Genomic DNA, 23448 nt, shown 5'->3' on the forward strand with positions numbered 1-23448 from the left:
TATGGTGTGATAAAAAGTACACATTTGTGCTATTGTTTGCATACAAATGCAAATTTATTGTTTGATTTTTATTTAGTCTTTTTTCTTTCTTCTTTATTTGAATTTTCTTAGTTAAATTCAATATCATCCGCATTTAAATATATCAATATATATCTTTTATATTATATATTTATGTCTTCAGAGAATTTCTTTAATTTTCGATATTTTAGCATAAATATTTTTTATTATAGAAGAAAATTGTTTATGAGATTTATTGATGCAATTATTGCACGTGGAAGCATGAAGGTTGTAATTTCTATCATGTCATTTCCATTTTGAAATGATATATGAATCATTTTTAAATATAAAAAGAAATATGAACAAAGTTGAAAAAGAATGTTTGGTTGATTCTCACAAAATGACAGAATCAATCTTTCATCGATTAAACTGCATCTATTATTTTGTTATTATATACCATCTAATAAATTTGACATGATATTTATTTATAATAAGATCAAACTTTTTTAAATAATCAGAATATTTTGTATTTTTTTATATCTTTTTTTAGAATCAATGATTTTTTTAATTTATAATTATATATTATATCTTTTTTATTAATAAATTTATATTATATAATAAATAAATAAATTTTTTGAAGAAAGGTATAAAATAAAACGAAATCAAACTTACACTACTTTTAAAATTATTTTAATAATCAATAAGAAAAGAAATGTCTGACTATTTATTACATAATTTGTTTGACTAGGTCAATGTTAAAAAATTTAGAAAAATACAAGATAAAATATATAATATTTCCAAAAAATTTATTTTAAATGCATGATATAAATTAACGATATTTGTTTTTGAATAAAATATGTATGGATTTTGACATAAGAATTTTTCACATCATTCCTCGGATCGTACTATCGTCCATATTGTATATAAGTTTCTTACATACAATAGTCCATACAATATGTTCATTGCTCAAAACAATTTTTAAAATAAATTCAAACAATTAAAAAATATAAAAATATTTTATTTATAATATAAAATTATTTTTAATTAGAAATAAAATTTTTAAACTTTTAAATTCTTTAAATTTGTATTACTTTATTAATTAATTTAATATTTATTGTTTATTTAAAATTTCAATTTAATGATTTTTTTTATCTGTTTTGAACAATGTTACGATATAGAAATTAAATGCTTGTTTCATTGCATATTTCACTGACTAGGTACAATTTTTTGACTAGCACTATAGGAACCAGCGCTAATAAAAAAAAGTTAAAGAAACTCGTAAATACATTAATATTAACTTCGAAAAATTTATTTTGACGATATTAATATTTATAAATCTAATACTAAGGTTCCTTGAATTTTTTCTACGTTCTTGAATTATATAGGAAGGCACTATCAAATAGTGTACGTAAGAAACTCGATATATTTTAAAAAAGTGCATTTTGTTTAATTTGTTTTCATATGAATTATTTTTTTCTTTTTTCAAATATTCTTCAAGAAACAGGTACTTTATTTTATTTTATTTTTATCCAAAAAAAAAAAAAAATATAAGTAAAATTTATTAACACATAAAATAAATCTTTGAAAAAAAATATACAAGCTATTACATACAATTGTTTAAAAGAGAAGAAAAAATTCCTATGGCAATATAGATGATGTTTCTCACGTTTCGATAGTACTGTCCGCACTAAAAAATCGTATTCGTAGGTATATTGTAAAAAAATACAAATTCTTCCCGATTTATCTATCACAAGCTGATAATTTATTTCCATATCGTGTAAAATAGAGATTGTGATTAAAAATACTGTTAAATCAACCTGGCTGATAATAATGCGTGCTTATTACTAATTTACGGTTAATTATTAATCATCATAATCGTATAAACAAACAATTACGATTGCCAACATTATCACTGACCAATTGAACAATTTTGTTAATTATCCGATTATATCGATTTCGAAATATGTGAGTAGCTATTATTATTACCATGTCTACATTGTATATATAATTACAAAGAATTCAAGAAATTTCTATATAATTTGCAGTATCACCACGAACACATTGTTATTATTCTTTATTATCCGAATAAAAGTTAATAAATAAAACATTTTCGGTCAAATTTAACGTGCAATCGGAATAAACCAATTAGTTAATCGCACTTTCGTGTTAAAAAATATATCTAATAGTTTTTCTCCCCTATAGAGTCCAAAAAAACGATAACGCCAGCTTATAGATTATATTTTAAAAGCACCCTGTACGATTGAGAAGTCATCGTCGTCCCACGAATCGTCGATCTTCGATACCTTTTCTACCTTTCATATTTTATAAACAATTATCGAACAATTTGAACTTTCGTTTTTTTAGGATAAACATAGTGAACAAATTGTCGCAATCGAACAATGAATTCCATAACCGTTTCATAACGATCCATCATTAGATCATTCTACAAGTAATTTCGTTTTAGAATTCCAGTTTCTGAATAAAATAATGATATGCTTATTTTTATAATATATACGTAACGTATTTCTTGTTTTCAAGTCATTTTTCCAATTCTTTTTTTTTAAAAAAATAGATATTTTTTTATAGTAATAAATATTTATTATGTTATCGAAAAGAATTTCTTCACCAATTTGTTAATATCAATTATCTCTTTTATTCAAATTTATTGTTCTTTTGTTTGTAATCGTGAGATTTTATCTCTGAGAAATTTGTATCAAATGATTTTTTTATGATCGAAACTGGAGTTCATAACGATGATCATGTATCGAATTGTTCAATACATTTCGAAGAATACAAAATTCGGATCGTTGATGCGCATATAAAATATATCACCGCAAAAATTTTTCGATCTTTTATCATTGCTTTAATTTATTTTCATATTACTATCGTTCAATTTAACAATTGTGCGCTCATAATACGACTCATTCGCCAATCTCTAAACGACTCTACATTTTATGTATACGTTTAACGTTGAAAAAATATCGATCCCTTTCACGAATCTCCTTATTAACAATTAACGAAACATTGAATATCTCGAAAAAGGGTGAATTCTACTGAGGAAAGTACAAACAGTTATTTCGTGGAACAATTATCGGACAGAACGTTCGACTAGTATTGCACCAGTATCGATTAAATGCCGGCCAAACGAAGCCCAGCATTAATGAAAAATATATATATCAATTCACATTGATTATTATTTCATACCACAACCTATCTCGAATTAATTTTAATTTATATCATAGATATAAAATCGTACGTAGGAAAAAATCCACAAAATTCCCACCTTTGCACTCGATTAATAGCAGTATTTTTCTATGATTTTCTGATATACAATTGATAACTTTTAAAAAAATAAGAAACTCATAATAAAAATGAGCAATTTTAATCATGAATACGATCACAATTCTTCTGATCTTATTAGATACGATTATCTACGGATAATATTCATGTAAATATTATATTCTTCTCTAGAAGAAAATAAAGATTGTTTTTTAATTTTCGTTATAATATCCTTCAACATCATCAAAGATCTGAAGAATGATGGCAAGCTTCTTCGCGTCGAAACGTATTGCCGTCGGTTATCGCGAGTGCAAAAGAGGATGTCGATAAAATTCGCGATTTTTTAATAAAATCGTACGATAATAAACAAATATTAGCAATAAGAATATCGGTAATATTGCAAAAAATTCATGGTTGCAAAAGCGTTGAAACAATGAATATGATAAATATATATAAAGAAGATAAATGATATAAAAGTTTCAATTTTTGTATATAATTTTATACAAGAGTCATTTTTTTCTGAAAATACAAAAAGTATTGAAAAGGCAATTTCAAGATTCATTTTGTATCAATAAATTTCTAAACTGATAGCAAGACTTGTTTAATTAACGTTTTATCAATATTTTTATTTAATATAAATCAACGCTTTTAGATTTCTATTTTTTAAATTTAAATATTTGCATTTTCACACACAAAGTTGAACAATATTATCACAATATTACCGTAAATAAAATTTTTATTTTTTTTTAAAATGACAACAAATTAATTCATGCGTATCTGATCAAAGATCAAATTATTTATTTATTATCTCACTAAAAAAAAAAAAAAAAAAAAAACATTAACTCATGTAATTATATCCACAGAATGCATAACAATCGTGTCCAATAGAAATTTTTCGCCAACATGATAAATAACTTCTTCGAGGGGTCAAATGACACGCAATGATCCGCGAAGAAATAAGCTACAGTGCTAATAAAATTCCCGTTGGACACGGTTCACACCCAGAAAGAAATTCTAAGCAATATGAAATATTGTATATAAACCCTCGCCTCAAGTTTTTAATTTAAACGCAACAACGTTCGTATCAAAAGTTCGATGGGCTCGTTTGCCATCCTTTGTTGAGCATCGAATTTGGCAGCCATAATTCCAGCATATACCAACCACCATATACCAATCACCATATACCAACCACATGCAGGTCGAACATTCGTCGAGCATCGTGTGATCTCCTTGTGTGAACGCGAACGCTTCTTCGACCGCGGCCTCGATCGTCGGATCGATCGATCCGAATCGAGAACCGAAACGTGCATCTCTCGAGAGCACGATTCAAGATTTTCGAGTTCTCTCACACAATACACGTCCTCGCTTCGGTGAAGCGAAACGATGGATTGGAAAAAAGATGGCCCGTCCAATCTCGTCGGGTCAAGCCTTTTAGTTGCGTCGGCGAGCAACAGGTATCGAGGAGGGTTTTTCTTAATCGAGGCTCGATCCACGATATATCACTCACGATCTTTGCTCAGATCCGATGGCAGCTCGCAGTTGGACGACGCAGTTGCCGTTGTCGTGGTCGTCGGTGATCGAGGCGACGGCGATAGATTCATCCTGGAAGTGACCGGAAGCGACAATCCGGCGGCGCTCATCGCGACGTTCAACGGTATCGTGATGAACGGCTGTTGATTACTCTGCGCCGTGTTAACCGGGGCTACCGTGCCTGTGAAACAATGCCAAAAAACCTCGGAAAAGAGGAAAAGAGGACAGGGCACGTCTTTTCGGGGAACGTCTCGTCGAACGAGCGCAACCACCCTCGAGAACGGGGTCGGTTTTGTCGGTTTCCATCTGGATTTCGTTCGGCTATCGTAAGGATGGCTTGAAGATATGTGTTTTATTATTATTATTATTATTGTTATTTTTTTGAGGGGAGAAAGAGAGAGAGAGAGAAAGAGAGAGAGTGCGATTCCAGGGGATGATCATGGTTTCTCACCTCCTTCTTGAGATATTTGCACCGGCTGGCCATTTTGACCGATACCGAGTAGAACCCCTGGACTTGGCGAGTAAATCACTGTCTGTGGCATCTGGTACATTATACCTACACAGAATCACGATTGTTTTTCTTGGATTATCGAATTTTTCTAGATTTATTGTGCATGATTTTTATACTTGTATTATTAAAAAGTTAAAGTGGTTACAAAAAGAATCATGTTATTAATTTTGAGATCATACATATATATATATATATTTCCTTTTAAAATAAAAGGAAATTGAAGTTAGATGGTACGTCGGATTCATCGGGCATGGCCGTCTGCTTTTTGGGTTTCTTTCACTACTTAAATCGATCCGTAGGAGGAAACCATCGCTAAAAATATACATTTACGCGATCGACACGACACGAAAGACGGAATAAACCAACATTTAATATAAAACAAAGATAGAAATAATAGAGAAACTTTTCCAAACCTAAAGGTAAGTATCTTTCTTACGAATCTCTTGAAATCGTTACTTTTTTCCCAATTAACCAAACAATTGTCTTGTCGACAGGGGGAAACAAAAAGAAATCGGCCAATGGAAGAAAAATTTCTTTCGAAGAAGCTGCCAGAAGAGAAGCAAAGAAAAAAAAAAAACAAAGAACTCTCAAGAGGAATCGATCGAAACTCGATCATCGAGGGGGTAAAAGATCGGTCGGCGAGGCGGAGATATCAACGCGTGGCGGCGGGTTATCAAAATTCCGGGCGGGGGGGATGTCGGGCGGGGAACAATGGGAAGGCGAAAAGAAAAAGAAGGAAAAAAAAAAAAAAAAAAACATACGTCATGCTGGCGATCGGTAAGTCGGATGGCATCCACTCCATATATTAGCATCGATATTTATGTGTACACCTGCATCGAAGCGCGGCTTTCGACCGGATCTTACTTCCCAGTTAGGCAGCGCGTCGTTGTCTTAGTTTGGTCATCGCGGCCCGTACAACTCCTTATGTACTCCCCTACACGGATAACCTCGTCATCGCTCGCACACTTTTCGCATTTTAAGTGTCCTCTTTCCTTTATCTTCTCCCTCTCTTTCCCTTCCCTCAATCCCCCCCTCCTCCCCCGCGCTCTCGCTCGCTCGCACGCGCTCGTACGCATCATATATACCACACGGTTTACCTCTCTGATACCATTCTCTCGTTCACTTCAACCGTTTCTCTCCTCTCCTCCCCCCATACACACGCTACTTCTCCTACTCGCTCTCTTTCTCTATCTATATATGTATATATATATATATATATATATATATATCCCCTTCTCTGTTATGCCGACCTACCTGACTGATTGGATTGCGCGTTTACCTCTGCCTCGAAACTGCCTCTACGGTCTCTCTAACGATTTTCCACGCCACGGCTTTTACCGGTTGCTACTTAGTCCGCGCGATCGCGACTCCTTTGCTACGCCCACGGGGAAATTCGTTAATTACTCGGCCACGTATGCGCAGCTGTACGATTGTCTTTCGCATAGCGATCGGATACGGGACGAGAATCGTCGCGGACGGACAGGTGAAATTGTCCTAGCACGACCAGTTTGAAAGGGAGGAAACCGTGACGGCATTGGGAATCATCGACGAGTTATCGTATTACTTGGAAGCAACGGGCGCGCGACTTTACTCGATCGTTCTTTCGTTAATAAAAAAATTTTTATTTTAACCACGATTGATCATGGTAGTAATATCGTGTTTCGTGCAAATTGTCTTTAACCCTTTCTGAAAATCTATTTGACAAGAAGAGTTTGACGGGTATAGGAGATTGTTTTTTTTTTTTTTTTTTTTTTTGATATAGTATAAACTTACCCGAGTGATTTTTCGAGAGATCCTTCGACACGGGAGAATCGCCATCACTGGTGTCTCCGTCGCTTTCATTCGCGCACACGTCCGACCTGGGTGAAGTGCCGTCTTCCTGGAACAGTGAAACGAAATTTGTCAATATGAAAAGTGCCATCCATTCGATCGAAGAGAAAATTATTTTCTATTTCTTCTGTTTACGCGTCATATAAAATAATTGTTAATTGTATTTATCTATTTATAGTAATGTGTACAATAATATTACAGACGCAGAAAGTAGCGAATAAGATGCAAGTTTCAAATCATCCGCCAATTACCCAGCGCAATCACTACGTGCTACGTGATAACTTTATTTCAATTGAAAAGAAAGGGAAAAAAAGAAAATGATGGAAGCCTGTATAAATCATATTTTAATTTTGTTTGCATACATTAAATTTCTCAGGAACGTATCGCCCTGCTACTAGAATTTATGAATCATCGTTACAAGCCTCCCGCCTCGTTCTTACAAACGACTAGAACTCTTTCGATCTACATTAATCGACATCAAAAAAAAAAAAAAAAAAAAAAGAAAAGAATCGATCGAAACCTCCTCATCCTCCTCCTTATCTCTCATTTGTAACTGACAAATCCTAACTCATCAAAGAAAATTTTACAACGTATCGTAACGAAAACGATACGTACACTGTGTCGTATCGGAATAACGTACGATCTGTATCGTAAATTCCGGGCGCAATTCCGAATGCAATTCCCGATGCCTAACGAGCGATGCGGCGACAAGCAGAAAACAAGCCCGAGAAGATGGTATTGAGCATCGCCGGTTACCGATTCGTAGCCTGTAAATCGTAGGATAACGCCTCGGTAATAATATCGGCGAGCCAATCAAACGTGCAACTAACCAATCAATCAACGGTAGCCTACCAACCAGCCTAAGCAGCGAAAACAACAACCAACGAACCAACTTACCTACCTACCTACCTAGCAGGGAGAGATGCGCGAGCTTGTTCGCGCGCCTTATATGGCCATCCGCGCGGTCTGAACTCGTACCGCGCTTCCACGGCAGATTCTCACAAATTTACGCAGGACTACGGTTTCCCCGGGTGACTTTCTCTCCCCTGGCCTACCGCCACCACCGGCTGCTGGCTATAAGCTTTTTTTCCACGTCCTTCCATACCCCACTTGTGCCGGGGGACCGAACTTAGGCATGTTTTATATACATGCATGCATCAGCGGAATCGTTGGATATACATGCGCGTCGTATACACGTGTCGACCGCCGGTCGAGAGAAAGCAAATCGAGCGTATGTAAGAAGCCGCTTGTTGTTGCGCCACAGAATTAGGAAGTGCTCGTCTTTCGACCGGTGGGAAAACGATAGATTTGGCCATTCGGAATATGGAATATGGAGGAAACTTGTTTCGCGTATTTTGCAATATACGAACAGGAATTCGTTTGTTTTTGTTTAATTGCTTGGTTGGATTTTGATTGATTTCGATCACGCGTTGGAACAAGTGGATCGACTCCTGATAGAGTCGGACAAAATGGAGTTTTATTGTTAATTAATATAGTTGATCGTGTGTGAATGATCGAAGAGTCGGTGAACTTCGAGTTCTCGGAAAAATGGAGTTCTATTATAATGAGAGGAATCGAAGTTTTTATCGGTGGTTTCGTCATAGAACTTACTGCTAATCAGATGAATTTCTTTTTGGCTAATCGCGAGCCAATGATTATGAGGAGGTAGTCATGAACTTACATGGTAGAATATATCTTTTGTAAAAAAAAATATATATATATATATATAATAGTCGTATTCTCCCTTTGAACGTATTAAATAATTTGAACGATCAGATAATAGCGATGTTTAAATTGAAAGACATAAAATTCCAAAAATAGTTGGAGATTGTCAATTAAATTACTTCGCTTTCGAATCGGTAAGTGATCGAGGAATTCGATCACGTCCGATGTTTTATAAAAGAAAACCGAACACGAAAGAAATAGAGGTTTCCGAGAAACGTGCGATCGAAAAAATGAAACGTCCTTTAGCCTCGGAAGAATAAAGAGCAAGGAAAGGGATCTCCGGCGCACTGTAAGGGTTCAACATTCCAAAAATAGTTGAAACCAAGTCAATTAATTAGACTGCTCTACTTTCGAACCAGTCATTCACCAAAGACTTCAATTATATATCCGTGTGCTGAAAGATATATCCTTCACCACTTGCAATTAACGAAATGCGATTCCAAAACATACGATGATATTTCAATAAAATATTCTGGAAAAAAATCTGAAATCTCTTTACAATTTTAGATTCGATGAAATTCCAAAATTAGCCTAAATCCAATCCAATCATCGATCAAATACTTCAACCGTATCACGCCAACGCACGTTATCCTTTTAATTAACTCCAAAACCAATATATATATATATATATATATATATATAAAAGTCGAAACTAGAACTTCGAAAGATCGCTTCGATAAACTATACCTTTCACCCATGGTAACACGGAAATTATTTGCTCAGCTTCATGCGGTGGTATTGCATTACATATCTTTGATCAACTCGCAAGCTCTCGAATCTCGAAGGCCGGTCACCACGGTGGTTTCCATGAAGGATTTCCGAAAGCCATACGGAGGAGAGGGCTGGTCTCGCGACCCCTTGTCCGCGTGCAGCGAGCCGTTCTGTCGGCGATCACTTCCGAGTCGTATTTGTACCCCCCATTACCACGGGTGTGTATAGAAGGCGCGACAAAAACCGGCATTCCTGATTCTTAAGTTGGACTCTATATAAGTATCTGCCATCGCGAACATTGCCTGTATATGGCGACAACCAGCCTTTGACAAAGGTGACCGTATATGGTATTCTGCTTCCACCTTCCATACCTTCTCTCTTTCTCTCTTTCTCTTTCTTTTTCTCCCTCTTTCTCTCTCTTCCCCCGCCTTCTTTCTCTCTTCCCTTCCCTACGATTTCCTCCCCACCTGTTTACCGCCCTTCTCTCTTTCGCCCTGCCAGCCACCCAGTCGCCGTTGTTCTTCGCCGTTTTCCTCCGAGTGGCCGCGATTCCACCAGGGTGCCCTCTTAGCGAAATGCATCATAATCGTTAAGTCGTTAGATCGTAAATCGTGGCCTGAACGAACCCCCTCCGTACGATACCACCGTGAAGGGAGATTTCAATTGCTTTTCTTTTCATTATTTTTATTAATGGTGGATTTGAAATTTTGTGGCGGCTCTTTTTTCGTAGATGTATATATATGTGGGGTGTTTGATGATGCATCCTAGAGATACTTATCTTAAGTTGAGGTTTTCTTCTTGATTTTATTTGTTGCTTTATTATTTTTTTTTTTTTATTCACCTTTGTTCTTTTAAGCTTGGAGAAATGTAGTTTTTTTTTTTTAACTCTTTCAGATTTATTCTATACATATTTAAGGATGTTTATTTTAATTTTATTCGTATATAAACATTCGAAGAAGAAGCGAAGAAATTCGTGTCAATCAAAGATGAAATGGCATTTTGCAAGGGAGTTAAGTTTCACGGAATAAGAATCACGTTTGATTGATTTATGTCTGAAAGAATTAAAACGATGCATAGTAAAAAGTTCAAGACGTGTTGCTTTTGAAAAAAAAAGAATCTTTAAATTTGTAAATGAATTCCGCGAATATCGAGATGCAAACCTACCTTGTAAGTTATGCTGAAAGGATGAATGGCAAAATGGAATGCTGTTGATCGGAGTCTTATTTTCAAGCAGATCGGAATATTTTTTTTTTTTTTTTTACAATAGTGATCGCAGCGTTAATGGAATTATTATTTAATCTCGTATAATCGAACGCAGCTCGTGGTTTTTTTAATCCTTAACATAATTATTCTTTTTTTTTTTTTTTTTTGATTATTTATCGCATTAACGAACAACCATTGCACCAATGTTTTGTGAACATTTTTATCAATTACAGTAATGGTAATTCACGTTAATTTCTTTAGAGAGAGAAAAAAAATCATCTTAATTAAAAAGTAACAGTTCTTTATCTATTTTCGAACAATACTACCGCCGTTTCCACGTTATTATTTACAAAACAATGAAGAATTTTTTTCAACCACATTAGACAACAATTCAGTTAAATCTAGCTAATTTTATACTAATCGCGAGAAGTACGCTCACGCATATAGACGAAAAGTAAAAAATCATGTCTCACCAATAAGTCAACAACAAAATTCAAAATATTATAATTAGCAGGAAGAAACAAATTTTTAAAATTTTTCTCCTCTTTTCGATAACAATATCATCAACCGCAAGAGAGACCGAGTTAAAAGTTCTTCGATCGTACTGTTTTAATACCTTCCTCGATGGAGGCCAGTTTCTTTCTAATCATCTCAACGCAACTAGTTTAGCGTTTCATGCGAAACTATTACCCAATCGCACAAATTCCTTTCTTTTTAGTTTTATTACATTTCTTCATCATCGTCGTTATCAACACAGTGATGTATAGTATTATATATTGGATATAATATAAAAGGTACGAATTTGATCAATCGAAGAGAAAAATCTGGTATTTCTGTCAAAAAACAGGTGGTTTTTTTTTTTTTTTTTTTATTATTATACCTACCTGTCTTTCGCGAACAACTGGCACCCCCCGTGCCCAATTATTGTTGGCGTTCGTATGTTATTCGTGTGTATGCGTGTACATCGGCTAACTGTATCGTTCGACGAAACATTTTGTCATCTTGGGACCGTAATTATCATTAATCGAAACAATATAATACGTACGTGTAATATAAATATTATCACAGTATTTTACAGTATACTATTTACACATATGTGATACATAAAACTAAAAAGGCACGCCAGCCCGTACATTCGTGATTACCGTGTGTAATTCAGGATAATATCATAATCGTAAAATTAATTATATTATATATTATTTGTACTTTGTGCGTCGACGAGAGAGACCACGGATAAAATTACATTCTTTTTCTTTTTTTTTTTTTTTTTCTTTCCATCGGATATTTTTCTTATCAATTTTTTTCTTTTTTCTTCTTTTCTTTTTTCCCCCTTCAATCTCCCTTAATTTTACTCTCGCGTGATTTTTCGTATATTTCGTCTCGTTTTTATATCTTTCATCCACGTAACATTTCCATCTATTTATTTTTCTATCTATTCTTTAAATATATATTTATATATATTTATATATAATATTATATATAATATTTATATATATANAAAAAAAAAAAATAGAAAAAAAAGAAGAGAAAACAACACACAACACATACACACGTAAGCATGCATAATGTGTGAAAATGGACGAGAATCGAGGTTTTTTCTCTACTTGATGAAGAAACGAGAAAGGGGACGGGGGAGGGCAGGTGGGATTCGCCTGGGAATTTAAATTAAAAAGATATTTTAAATACTAGCTACTTAATCTACGAAAGAGAGGAAAAAAAAAAAAAACAAACAAACAAACAAATACTACACATGCCACTTTCAGTACAAACACATTACGGAACAATGTACGATGCACACAATAGTATGTATATATATACACGTATATATACGATGTATATATATATATACATATATATATATATATATATGTATATTCAATGCGCAATAATGCCAAGCGTGCACCGCCGGGTCTACTGGCTCGGACTCGCACCCACGTACTACGATTTCTCGCGTTTCTTCGTTGGCCTTTCTTTTTTTTTTTTTTTCTTTTTTATTTATTGTTTTCTTTTTCGTTCACCAGGAAAAGGCGAAACGCCTCGACCTGAACGACATGAGTATTTTAAAAAAATTGGACGCCACTCCTCGATAAGGATCTTTGATGGGAAGAAAAGAAAAAAAGGGAATGAGTGTATGTATGCGCATGGACGAATTTGATATTTCCTTGATTCCGGCCTCGCCAATCCCACGAACTAGGTACGTTAGGTTTTGTTACATTACATGTAAAGAAGTATACACGAGCGATTTGGAACTGAAGGAAACCAGGTGAAACGTTTAATTGGATCGCTTTCTCGAATGATCGTTTTTTCTGAAAATTGGTGAGGGGGGTGGGGAAGGTTCGGGGGCTCGTAAAGAAAACGCCACCCTTCAGTTTCAATCGTGAGATCTACGCAACTTCGTGATTTTATTAACGGATACAGGTAATTGCAGATTAGAGAAAAATCATTAAATAAAGATTAAATTTCTTTTCTTCTGGAAAATCGACAAGAATTGCTGCTTTCGTTATCTGAATCTTTTCGTATCGAATAAATAAAATAACTCGTGATACGTTTCGATTTTTGATTTTCTTATTCTTTAATTACTTTGAAGACAACTCGTAAATACGAAAGATCGAAATTTATTTATTTATTTATTTTTTTGATTTTTCGAACACGGTTTGCCACAGTTCCATTTGAATCTTGTTGGCTCGGCGACTATAGATCGAACTTACAACGTATTTACAGATCTTTAAATAAATTAAGAGAGATATCATCGTAATAAACTAATTATAAATACGATTTAAGTAAAGAAGAAAACGGGACAGATACGAAGACAGAATATACATATATGTATAAAATACACGGCTCCTCGAGTAATTCATCACATGAGTTATTATCCTAAATGCACGATTAAAAATCTGCCTCTCTTTTTCTCGTTCTTCGATAAACGATAAGTTCCTGTAGATACGTGTCTTCTTGTGAGTTTCGTTCGTTTCGCGAAGATGTACGACTTGAACGAGTACGTACCGTAGAAAAGTCTTTGGACTTCGATTAACGTATAGATCTAGCCATTAAATTCTTCTAGTTTTCTGAATTTCCTAATATATTTTTTTTTTTTTAATTATCCTCGTTTTCATACCACGAGCAATAAAATAAAATAAGAAATACGATTGCGATTAAAAGTTATGATACGTTTCTAGCATTTAAAACATCTTTTCCAAATTTCTTTTTTTTTTTTTATATGTAAAGTTTGCAATTATCAACATTGGAACTACTAATTTTTAATATACTTATAAATGATTATATAATTAAATATGATACCATGAAAATAAATTAATTTCGTTAAAAGCATCTACATTATTTATTTGAATCCATCGAGGAACAAATAATTCGTATAATTGGAGTTTATATGACAAAAATTATCCAAATATCTATTATTTCTCGTTCAAATAATAAAAGTTCCCATTAAATTCGATCAATCTGATTGAAATTAATTAAAGTTTCTTTCTAATAAATAATGTTTAGATAAATGAAGTTCCATTGGTAATTTTAAAAAATGACGAAAAAAAAATTCGTGCTGTACATATCTTAATCTGTTATTAATTACAAACTAAATTCTTAAACAATATATAATATTATAAATTTTACGATTTCAATTGTTCCTTCAATTATCAAAAGCTAGGATGTTCGATCATTTTTAGGACGATCGAACGGTTAAAAGAGAGAGAGAGAAAAAAAAATATATATATCCATCGATCATCTTCTCGCCAATGTTCACCAGGATAGAACATTGTGGACGTAAATCTCGTATACATTTATATAGTACGCGTCGACTGGACTAGATTTATACGTTGGAAACGGAGCACCGTACGTTTTCTTGCGCTCCAATCGGTTTTCATTGAAAACATCATCACACGCCTCGGCTAACCACGAGCGTCGCTTGATCACGATCAATTCCCAAGATTACATTGCCGTCGAATTTTTCTATCGTCAAAGAGGAAAAAAAAAAAAAAAAGAAAGAAAAAAAAAATAATAAAAACCGCTCCCTGAGCCTATTCGCATTTATTAATATCGTGGAATAACGAAAGTAATAATTGAAATAATCGTTCTTAGCATATTAAGTACCAAAAACCTGCTATGTTAAGTACTGCTCGATCCTATCCTGAGGATGACAGGTGTCCGTAGAAACGTTCTACTCGCGATACCAAGTCGAAAGAAGAGTTAATTGCTTGAAACTCTTCCCAACGAGCCAGCCGTGGCAAAACATCGTTCTGATTGTCGTTAACAACTGTACTAGGATCTCCGAGTGTGCTTACGCGCGCGCACGTTTACCATAAGTAGCCTCGATTTTACCTCGTCGACTGATTTGGTTAAATCTTTTTAGTGCACCTGGCACGCAATTATGCGAGCTATTTTCTCGCTGTTAGCATTCTCCACACGGTCGTTTCATAAGCCTTCGACGTATCGACGTATCCGTGAAGTTGATTTGTCGACGAGAACGATATCGATAAATTAATTCAGATACGGCAGGGAATTATGCAAATGGCTTTATAATAAGCGACGTATCAAGTTTGTATGTTGGAAATGGACGATTCCATTAGAATGACGCGATAATTTATTTGAATGAAAAAAAGATTTATGAAACGACCACCGATATAAATATGTTAAATTTTACAACAATTTTCTCGATGTTAGATGAAAATAATTAACAATTTTAATCGGTATTAAATTAAATATACTATATCGTATAAAAAATGAAATTTTTCAATGATGCATAATCGAACGTTGAACATTGTTACAAACGGAGGAACGTTCCCATTTCTAATTTATAATCATGTTAAGCATTAAGAAATGTCCAGCACATTGAGCCCTAGGATTGTAGCGAATATCGTATCGCGATGCTACTATCCTCCCTACGTACGCACGTACAAAAAGAAAATATAACCGTACTTTCATTGACACCGGATGTGATGCGCGCCTCATCGAGAATTTCGATATTCATCGTCCGGAAAAGAAAGTCGGATGTCGTCCGGAACTTCCTCCGCCGCACTGATTCGTTATTCAGCTTGCACGCGACACACGATTTTACGCCGACTGTACGACACGTTCCCGATAACGAGGCATCAAAGTATCGTAAATACTTCGTAATGATAATGCGCCTAATTCTTCGAAACTTGCCTTGGGAATGATCACCACCAAAGAAGAAGAAAAAAAAAAAAAAAAAATTTAACACGTTCCCACACAACTAACTGAACGCGGCGGCATTCGCGCCATGGACGGAATTGCACCGACGCCAAGGCGTCTGTTCGAGGAGCCCTTCGACGGTGTGAAAAATAACCAGGAAACAGAAGAGAAGCTTCGGAAACCTAGCACTCATTCTTACGAAGTTGAAACAAAAATGGTCGAAAGAAAAACCGTACCATAGTTGTACTCTTTCCACCGGTTTCTGCTTCTTGCTAATGAAATCGCTAGAACAATTAAGTTCCCCTATGGAGCCCTGCGTGAAACTCTATCCTACGAAACCGTAAGAGCCGTCTACACGGGAAAGAATGAGTAATCTTCAACGTGTATATATTTAAAACACGTTCAATGTACAACAGTATCCTTATCCAAAATCTACCTATTTCGAAGAGTCACCCGCGTATCGCAAGAACACGTATCGGCCGTGAAGATTCGTTCGTAAGACGGGAGTCAAACTGTCGGAGCCAATCGTCGACAGTGAACGAGGGTCCCGATAAGGATACGCGGATAATTGCAGTTACGTCGCCGTCACGAAGCCGGCGACGGTAACTGTTCTCCAGCTTTCCGCGGACACCGACTCTTATCGAGCAACATCTCCTCTCGGCTCCTCATCACCTATAATATCCACGGATACGTTAGACCTCGCGTTCCGACGCTTTCCTTTGCCGTTTCTCTTTCTTTCTTATCTTCTTCTCTCCAATATTCCAATATTCCAATTCGAGAGTCATCGATCAGATGAAAACGATCAGAAGAATATACGATTGGTGTTGACGCATGCAACGGATGAGTCGGATACGCGAGCACGGTCGGAGGACGAGCGAGCGCAGGTTCAAGGGGGATAGTACTACCGTTGAGGATGCGAGTGCGACATGTGAGGATGGTAGGCGGCGTGATGGGGTGGCAGAGGCGAGGGACAGGATTGTTGATAGGGGCCACCGGCTAACATGGGCCCAGGACTGGAACAGGGTACCAGGTGCGAGCTCGGCGAGCCCGCGTGTGCATGCGCAATCAGGTGCGCGTGCTGCGCGTGCGAGGGTGGCGCGTGCTGCGAACCCGGCGGCGGTGGCGGCGGCGGGGGTGGCGGATGGCCAGGAGGACCTCCGGTCGGCCCGCCACCAGGATATCCGCCGTGCAGCGAGCCACCGTGCGGCGAGCCATACACCAGTTGCCTTACTTTCTGCTCGTCGTCCGCTATGTTGTAGGTCAATTCTGTCTCCTCAAACCCGGTCGCGGACATCCTCTGGTCACCGGAGGAACCGGAGGCGGGCGGGTCCGGGCTGTTCAGGCAAGTCTGGATCAACGCTTTCCCGGCTTCGCTCGTTATCATCGGCTGCAGTTTTCGTGTCGCGAATGTGTACACATGACCGGTCTCGCTTGCTACGAGGAGCATCACTTGTGTACCTGTCAATGTCGACAGCTCGTACGCCTGCAATCAAAGATAACGATTAATTAGGGATGTCTCGGGATTTTTCTCGACTCGACTATATTTCAATCGAGTATTAACGATATTTTATTCGAGCTTTTCTCTTCTTCCTTTTTTTTTCCCCTTTATTCTCATCTCTTTCGCTTTTTTGATTTCGTTTATTGAGCTCGATTGAAAGCGATTTTAAAATCGTGTGAACAATCGTGCATAATTTTAATTCACGAAAAATGTTTAAACATTTAAAATTTTTAAATATTGAATCGTGAACAGATTCTTTTTGAACAGATAAATATATTGTGATTAGTTATCAAGACATCTACTCGAAGCAGAAAGCCAGTTATGAATCTTATATTCATTCATTAAATTCAAATCTTTTTATGAAAAGTATTATTAGTTTTTCATTGAATGTATGAATTTGAATAGTCGACGTATATCACTAGAATACTTATTATTTACTGATCGATATAAAATGCACTTATGTAAATCATAATCGCCTGCGCAATCATTAATACCATGATTTTTATATTAATTCAAAACAAGAACATACGATGAAAATTCTAAATACATATGTGATTCTTTATATTTAGAGATATCTCATAATAACATAATTATCAAGGTTTATCGAAGTCCTTCTTTTTTTTTTTTTTTTTTTTATAGAAAAACTGAAATTCTCATGACAATATACCTACATTGTATATTTAAATTGAATATAAATTGTAAAAATTCAATTTGCTAACAAGAAACTTACTGCTCGAGGGAGAACAGCACTGCGGCACGAAGATGAATAAACATAGTGAAAAGTTATGAAATCGTTGTATTTAACTTAGATTAGAATATTGCCAGCTATTTACAGTTGAAGAAAGTATTCTGCAAAATATTATGTAAAATAAAAATAAATAGTATTTATAACTTGCAATGAAATTCTGAATAATCTTCTAGTCATTTTTCGTAATTTGTAATTAAAATCTTTTAAATTTATTCTATCTATAAATATCACAAGTAAAAAAAGTGAAATTAGAATTATATTTTATTTTCATTTTCAATGTAGTTTTTATCATATCTAAATCGTAATTTAAAATTTAAAAAGCAGATTTGTATTATTAAATTTATATTCATACAATTCATTTTCCTATTATTATGTATCTTTAATTATTGATTGATGAATATAAAAAAATCGATCGATAATTACAAAAAAATTTAATTATTACTTTATGACATGTTACTATAGATATACATATATTGTACAGATGAAGAAAGAGCTTGCTATACAAATATTTTTAAAATTGAAGAAGATTTTTACTTCTTTATCTCAAAATTATATATTTTTATATCTTTGAAAGTAAAAAAATCAAAATTTTGTTGGCAGTACGTAATTCTTTTAATACTACTTATAAATTTAAATTTTAATATTTAAATTTATACTGTTGATTACATAATACCATTGTTTATTTTGAATTTCGTTTAAATTTTAATTTCTCTCATGAAGTTATAAAACAGTTATGTCAGTTTCGTGTCAAAACATAGCTAATTATAGAGTCCCGTCTTTAGAAAAGGGGAACAATCTATCTTTGGTTTTCTATATTCGTATGAAAGATGCACAATTTGCCTTAGGTTCTTCTACGGATTTAGAAACACCGGCGTTTTGATCAAACAAACAAATGTAATGTAATTAAATTGACGTTAAAATTAAAAAATCTATCACGAAAAAAAATTTTAAATTATTTTTGATATTATATTTATTAAATTATTCTTCTTTTTCGTTTTCTTTTTAAATAAAAAACATTATTTTGTATTTGAGCACTATTTTTGTTAATATGAAAATAATATAAAAATAAAATTCTAATCATTAATAATGAAAACAAAATTAAAACTTAAATGAACATAAATATTAAGATATTTTATAATGAAAAAATATTCATTACTGAAATATAAAATACAATGTTAATATTATCTATTATAAATAATTCATTATAATTATTCATAGAATTGATTCAGAAAACGAAATTTTGATACAAAAAAGGAACGAAAAATTATATAATTTTCTAACAAACATAAAATTTTATCATATAATTATAACTTTTAAATATAATATCATACAATATCAAATGATAACTATATAAATATAAATAATATAAAATTAATTACAGTTGATTCGTAAAAAAAATCATATAATGATTATTAAAATTTCTCACAAATTCGTTTTTGTAATATCAAAGACATAATTAACGTGCGATTGTTTTGTTCAGTGTATTTTAATCCAAAATACACAAATACATTATTGATGTACAAATGCACGATAGCGAAAGCACAATTGTCACTCATAAATCGCGCGCTCGCAAAAGTCATCGGCATATGTTTGATTTGCGCAATCCACGCAACCACACATCGATAGTACACGTTTCTCTTTGTTCTTATGCGTCACATGTGAAAGCTAACTTTTCATTTGCAGCTTGTTCTATGTATTTTCTTATCTCATATGAATACACTTGAAACATCACATACATTGGCTATACAACATTTAATAATCACACTAGAGATAATTGATTTCAATGATAATTTAATTGATTGATTATTGACGAATCCAATACACTGTGTTTATATTAACAAAAAATAAACTGACAAGTTAGCCGAATACGAACCTTCTTCATAATTCCAGTTTTCCTCTTGGAGAAGGTAGTGTACCTTCGTAGTTTATTATCGATGTACTCCATTTTAATTTTGACCCGTCCTTTGGTCTTTTTACCATTTGATGGAGGTGACTTTTTCGGTTGACCCAAACTTGTAAATGATTCCTCAAGATTATCAGGAACACAATCAGTAGACATCGACATGCCTTGTTGTTGCGAAAGAGCTTGCCGTGCATTGCTGTCATCGTAACAAACATCCGAAGTGGTCCTCTTGATACCCCTTTGTACAGATCCCACGCCGGCGTTCGGTGCGCCTGCAGCGGCTGCCGCGGCCATCATGGTGGCGCCACCGCGGCTTATTTGAGAAGTTGTAAGTTGGGAGGTGGACGGTCGGCCGTACATTTCCGAGCCAGCGTCGCTGCCTATCATCCCCATGCTGTATCCAAGACTTGCGTACCGACTATCTCTTCCGCCGCTAGGGTTGTCCATTACGGACTCGCACACATTTATTCCCTTTCCCTCGGCCCTTCTCCGCCACGGAATCGCGAAAACTCGGCGCAATGTTTCCCACGTGATCAACCATCTAGAGGAACACGGGACAACAACGCGCACTGCACGAGCGCTCCCCGCGAACTGAATGCGCGCAGAGTATCGTAACTTGACCTACGTGCTAACACGGTGCCTCCGTATGTTTCTGCGCAGCTGTTACCCCCACCAATTTCCACGTACGCGGTAAAAAAGTAGTCCACTCAATCGAAATAGAGTTTCTTGGAAGAAGATCTTTAAAAATTTCTTCGTAGAAAAATAAAAATTATCCCGGAGATTTTGGATTCATCGATAAATATCTTGTGCGTGACTTGAATATTCCAAAATTTACGGCAAAAAGATTGCGCGGAGTGGTACAAGAATCAACGAGAGGGCGTCCCCGGCTGCCATATTTAGAAGTAGACGTTACCATATTAGGGAAAGTTTGCCAAATATGGTGAACAGAGGTGGTCCTTCCTTTTCAAATGATCACTCGGCGCGCCGGGACAAAACACCAATCCAACTGACAGTAGCGTTTCCTGCACGCCTCTCCCCTCCCCCACCTTTCTTTTACCGGTATGTCCTTCCTATTTCTATATGCTTACTGAACATACGGCTGATAAGCAATTCTGTGCTTTGATTCGCTATTTCTTATAAAGTATTTTGAAATTTTTGTACTTTCATTAACATTTGTTTACATAGATCGATTTTTCATTTTTCGTTTATGATATGATCAAGAGTTAACAATAATAAAAACGTTAATCCTTTTTGTAAGACAAAATGTTTAACTATATCTTATATTGAAGTATTATTTAAATATTATAATTATTGTTGTAATATTAATTATAATTTAGATTAATTTTGATAAATGTCTAGTTAATATTATCATATAAATTATGAACGTATAAATTATGTTTTAATATTTGTATTCAAAATTATATTTATTGAAAATTTTAATTAATTTTAGAATTATTATAAAATTGAATATATATATATATAAAATTGAATACTATGAGAACAAAGTATTCAAATTTAATTATATATATATTTATTTTATACATAAAGATCATTATATATATATATATATATTTTTTACATAAAGATCATTTATAATTGTAGACATGTACATCTATTATAAAAATTAATAATTCATATATATATATATATACATATATATTAATTATTATTAATTTGTTGCATTTATTCTAAAACAATCTGATCCATAAAAAAATTATATATATATATATATATTTTTATTATAAATCATTAATATTTTATTTATAATTTTATTATATTAATAATAAAATTATTGTTTTATAATAATCATAAATATAAAAAACAATATTCAGAATAATATAATTTTGTTAAATTCAGATACATATTTTAATTTTTAATGTAATGTAATGTATAAGAAATTTTTTACAATTATATATACATTATTTTGAAATAAAATATACAAAAATCACATATACAAGATAAAGATATTAGATTTTTATTAAAATATCATAATATTATTATATTATACCAGGTATTATTATATTATACACAAGATAAAAATTACATAAAAATTAAAAATACAGTATTATATTATAATAAATTAATAATTAAATATTATTATATATTTTATCACAATCTTTTTCATAAGTTTCTTGTTAAAATAAAATTTATTCACCTGATGCTATTGATTGTGCAGCAGAAACTAAAGTATCATGAACTTCACGAGCATATGCAACTTGAGCTCTTACAGTCATTAAAAATTGAGGATATGTTAAAGCTTCTTGAGTACCAACAGTATCAGTACGTTGTGGCATGACTGGTACTGGAAGATATCTTAGAGAACTAGAATTTTGTGATGTACATTCTATAGAAGTTTTTAAATGTAATTCTATTTGGTCACAAATAGAATAAAACTCCTCTATATTTTTATTGAATCTATGATCTGGCTGATCAATACCACCTTTCAAAGATCCAACATCTACTAAACTATTTTGATGTAATGTATGTGCTGCAGTTTTAAGAGCTATGGCCAATGAATCTCTTAATGATACAATTAATGATTTAACTTTAGAAATATTATCAAGTTTTTCTTGAGTTTGTTGTTGCTGTTGTTGTTGCTGTTGCTGTTGAACTTGTGTTTGTTGTGTTTGTTGTGGATTTTGAGGAAGTTGAGCATTTACAGACTGTGTCATTTGTCCTACACCAATTGTTCCTGGTTGCTGAATCGGAGGAATATTCATAATGATCCTAATAACATAATAATTTGAAAAAAAAAAATGTATTATATATGATAGTAACTTATTAAAAATTATTAGTCAATTATTAACTGACTAAATAAATTATTTTATTTCATATAATATAATTTTTATGATTTATTAAATTTATATCTATGTTATAACCTTATATTACATCTAATACAATATAAATATTTGCTTTATTTTTAATTTCAATAAAATCTCGGAATATTTTATATTGATATTAAAAAAAATAATTTATTTGGTATAATTTTTACCTTTTATACTATTGCGTTTTAAAAATAAATAAAACTTTTAACTTTATTTTAAAATATTTTGAAACCGAAACATAAATAAATTGAGACGCTATTTTCATATATAACATAAGATGTTCGAAAAGACATCCTAAAATATCATTAAAATATCACTAAATGATATTTTACTAGAAATTGTTTAGTAATATTTCAATTTTATATTTTTACATATTCACACTATTTTAAAATAACAAAAACAATAATATTAATAGTTTAATATTATATAAAAGATTTATATAAAATTTTTTTAATGAATTTTGGAATTTATATAGAAAAAGATAAAATCGTAGATATTTTCATTGTATATCTGCCCAAATAAAATATA

General features: G+C 33.4%; 1 protein-coding gene across 1 annotated transcript; it reads right to left on the reverse strand.

Annotated features, from left to right (window-relative positions):
* Positions 1 to 1079: 1079 nt before the first annotated feature.
* On the reverse strand, positions 1080 to 23149 carry LOC122716429 (serum response factor-like). Its single transcript, XM_043939493.1, has 7 exons — positions 23088 to 23149; positions 22246 to 22822; positions 20066 to 20710; positions 17178 to 17429; positions 7091 to 7196; positions 5258 to 5362; positions 1080 to 4987 (listed from the first exon to the last, which is right to left on the reverse strand). The coding sequence occupies exons 2-7, from the start codon at positions 22813 to 22815 to the stop codon at positions 4776 to 4778; spliced, it is 1890 nt and encodes a 629-aa protein (XP_043795428.1). The 5' UTR covers positions 22816 to 22822; positions 23088 to 23149; the 3' UTR covers positions 1080 to 4775.
* Between the last annotated feature and the right edge of the window lie 299 nt (positions 23150 to 23448).

Source organism: Apis laboriosa, unplaced genomic scaffold (genome assembly GCF_014066325.1).
Source record: "Apis laboriosa isolate Shangri-la unplaced genomic scaffold, ASM1406632v1 scaffold113_cov153, whole genome shotgun sequence".
Classification (NCBI taxonomy): Eukaryota; Metazoa; Arthropoda; class Insecta; order Hymenoptera; family Apidae; genus Apis; species Apis laboriosa.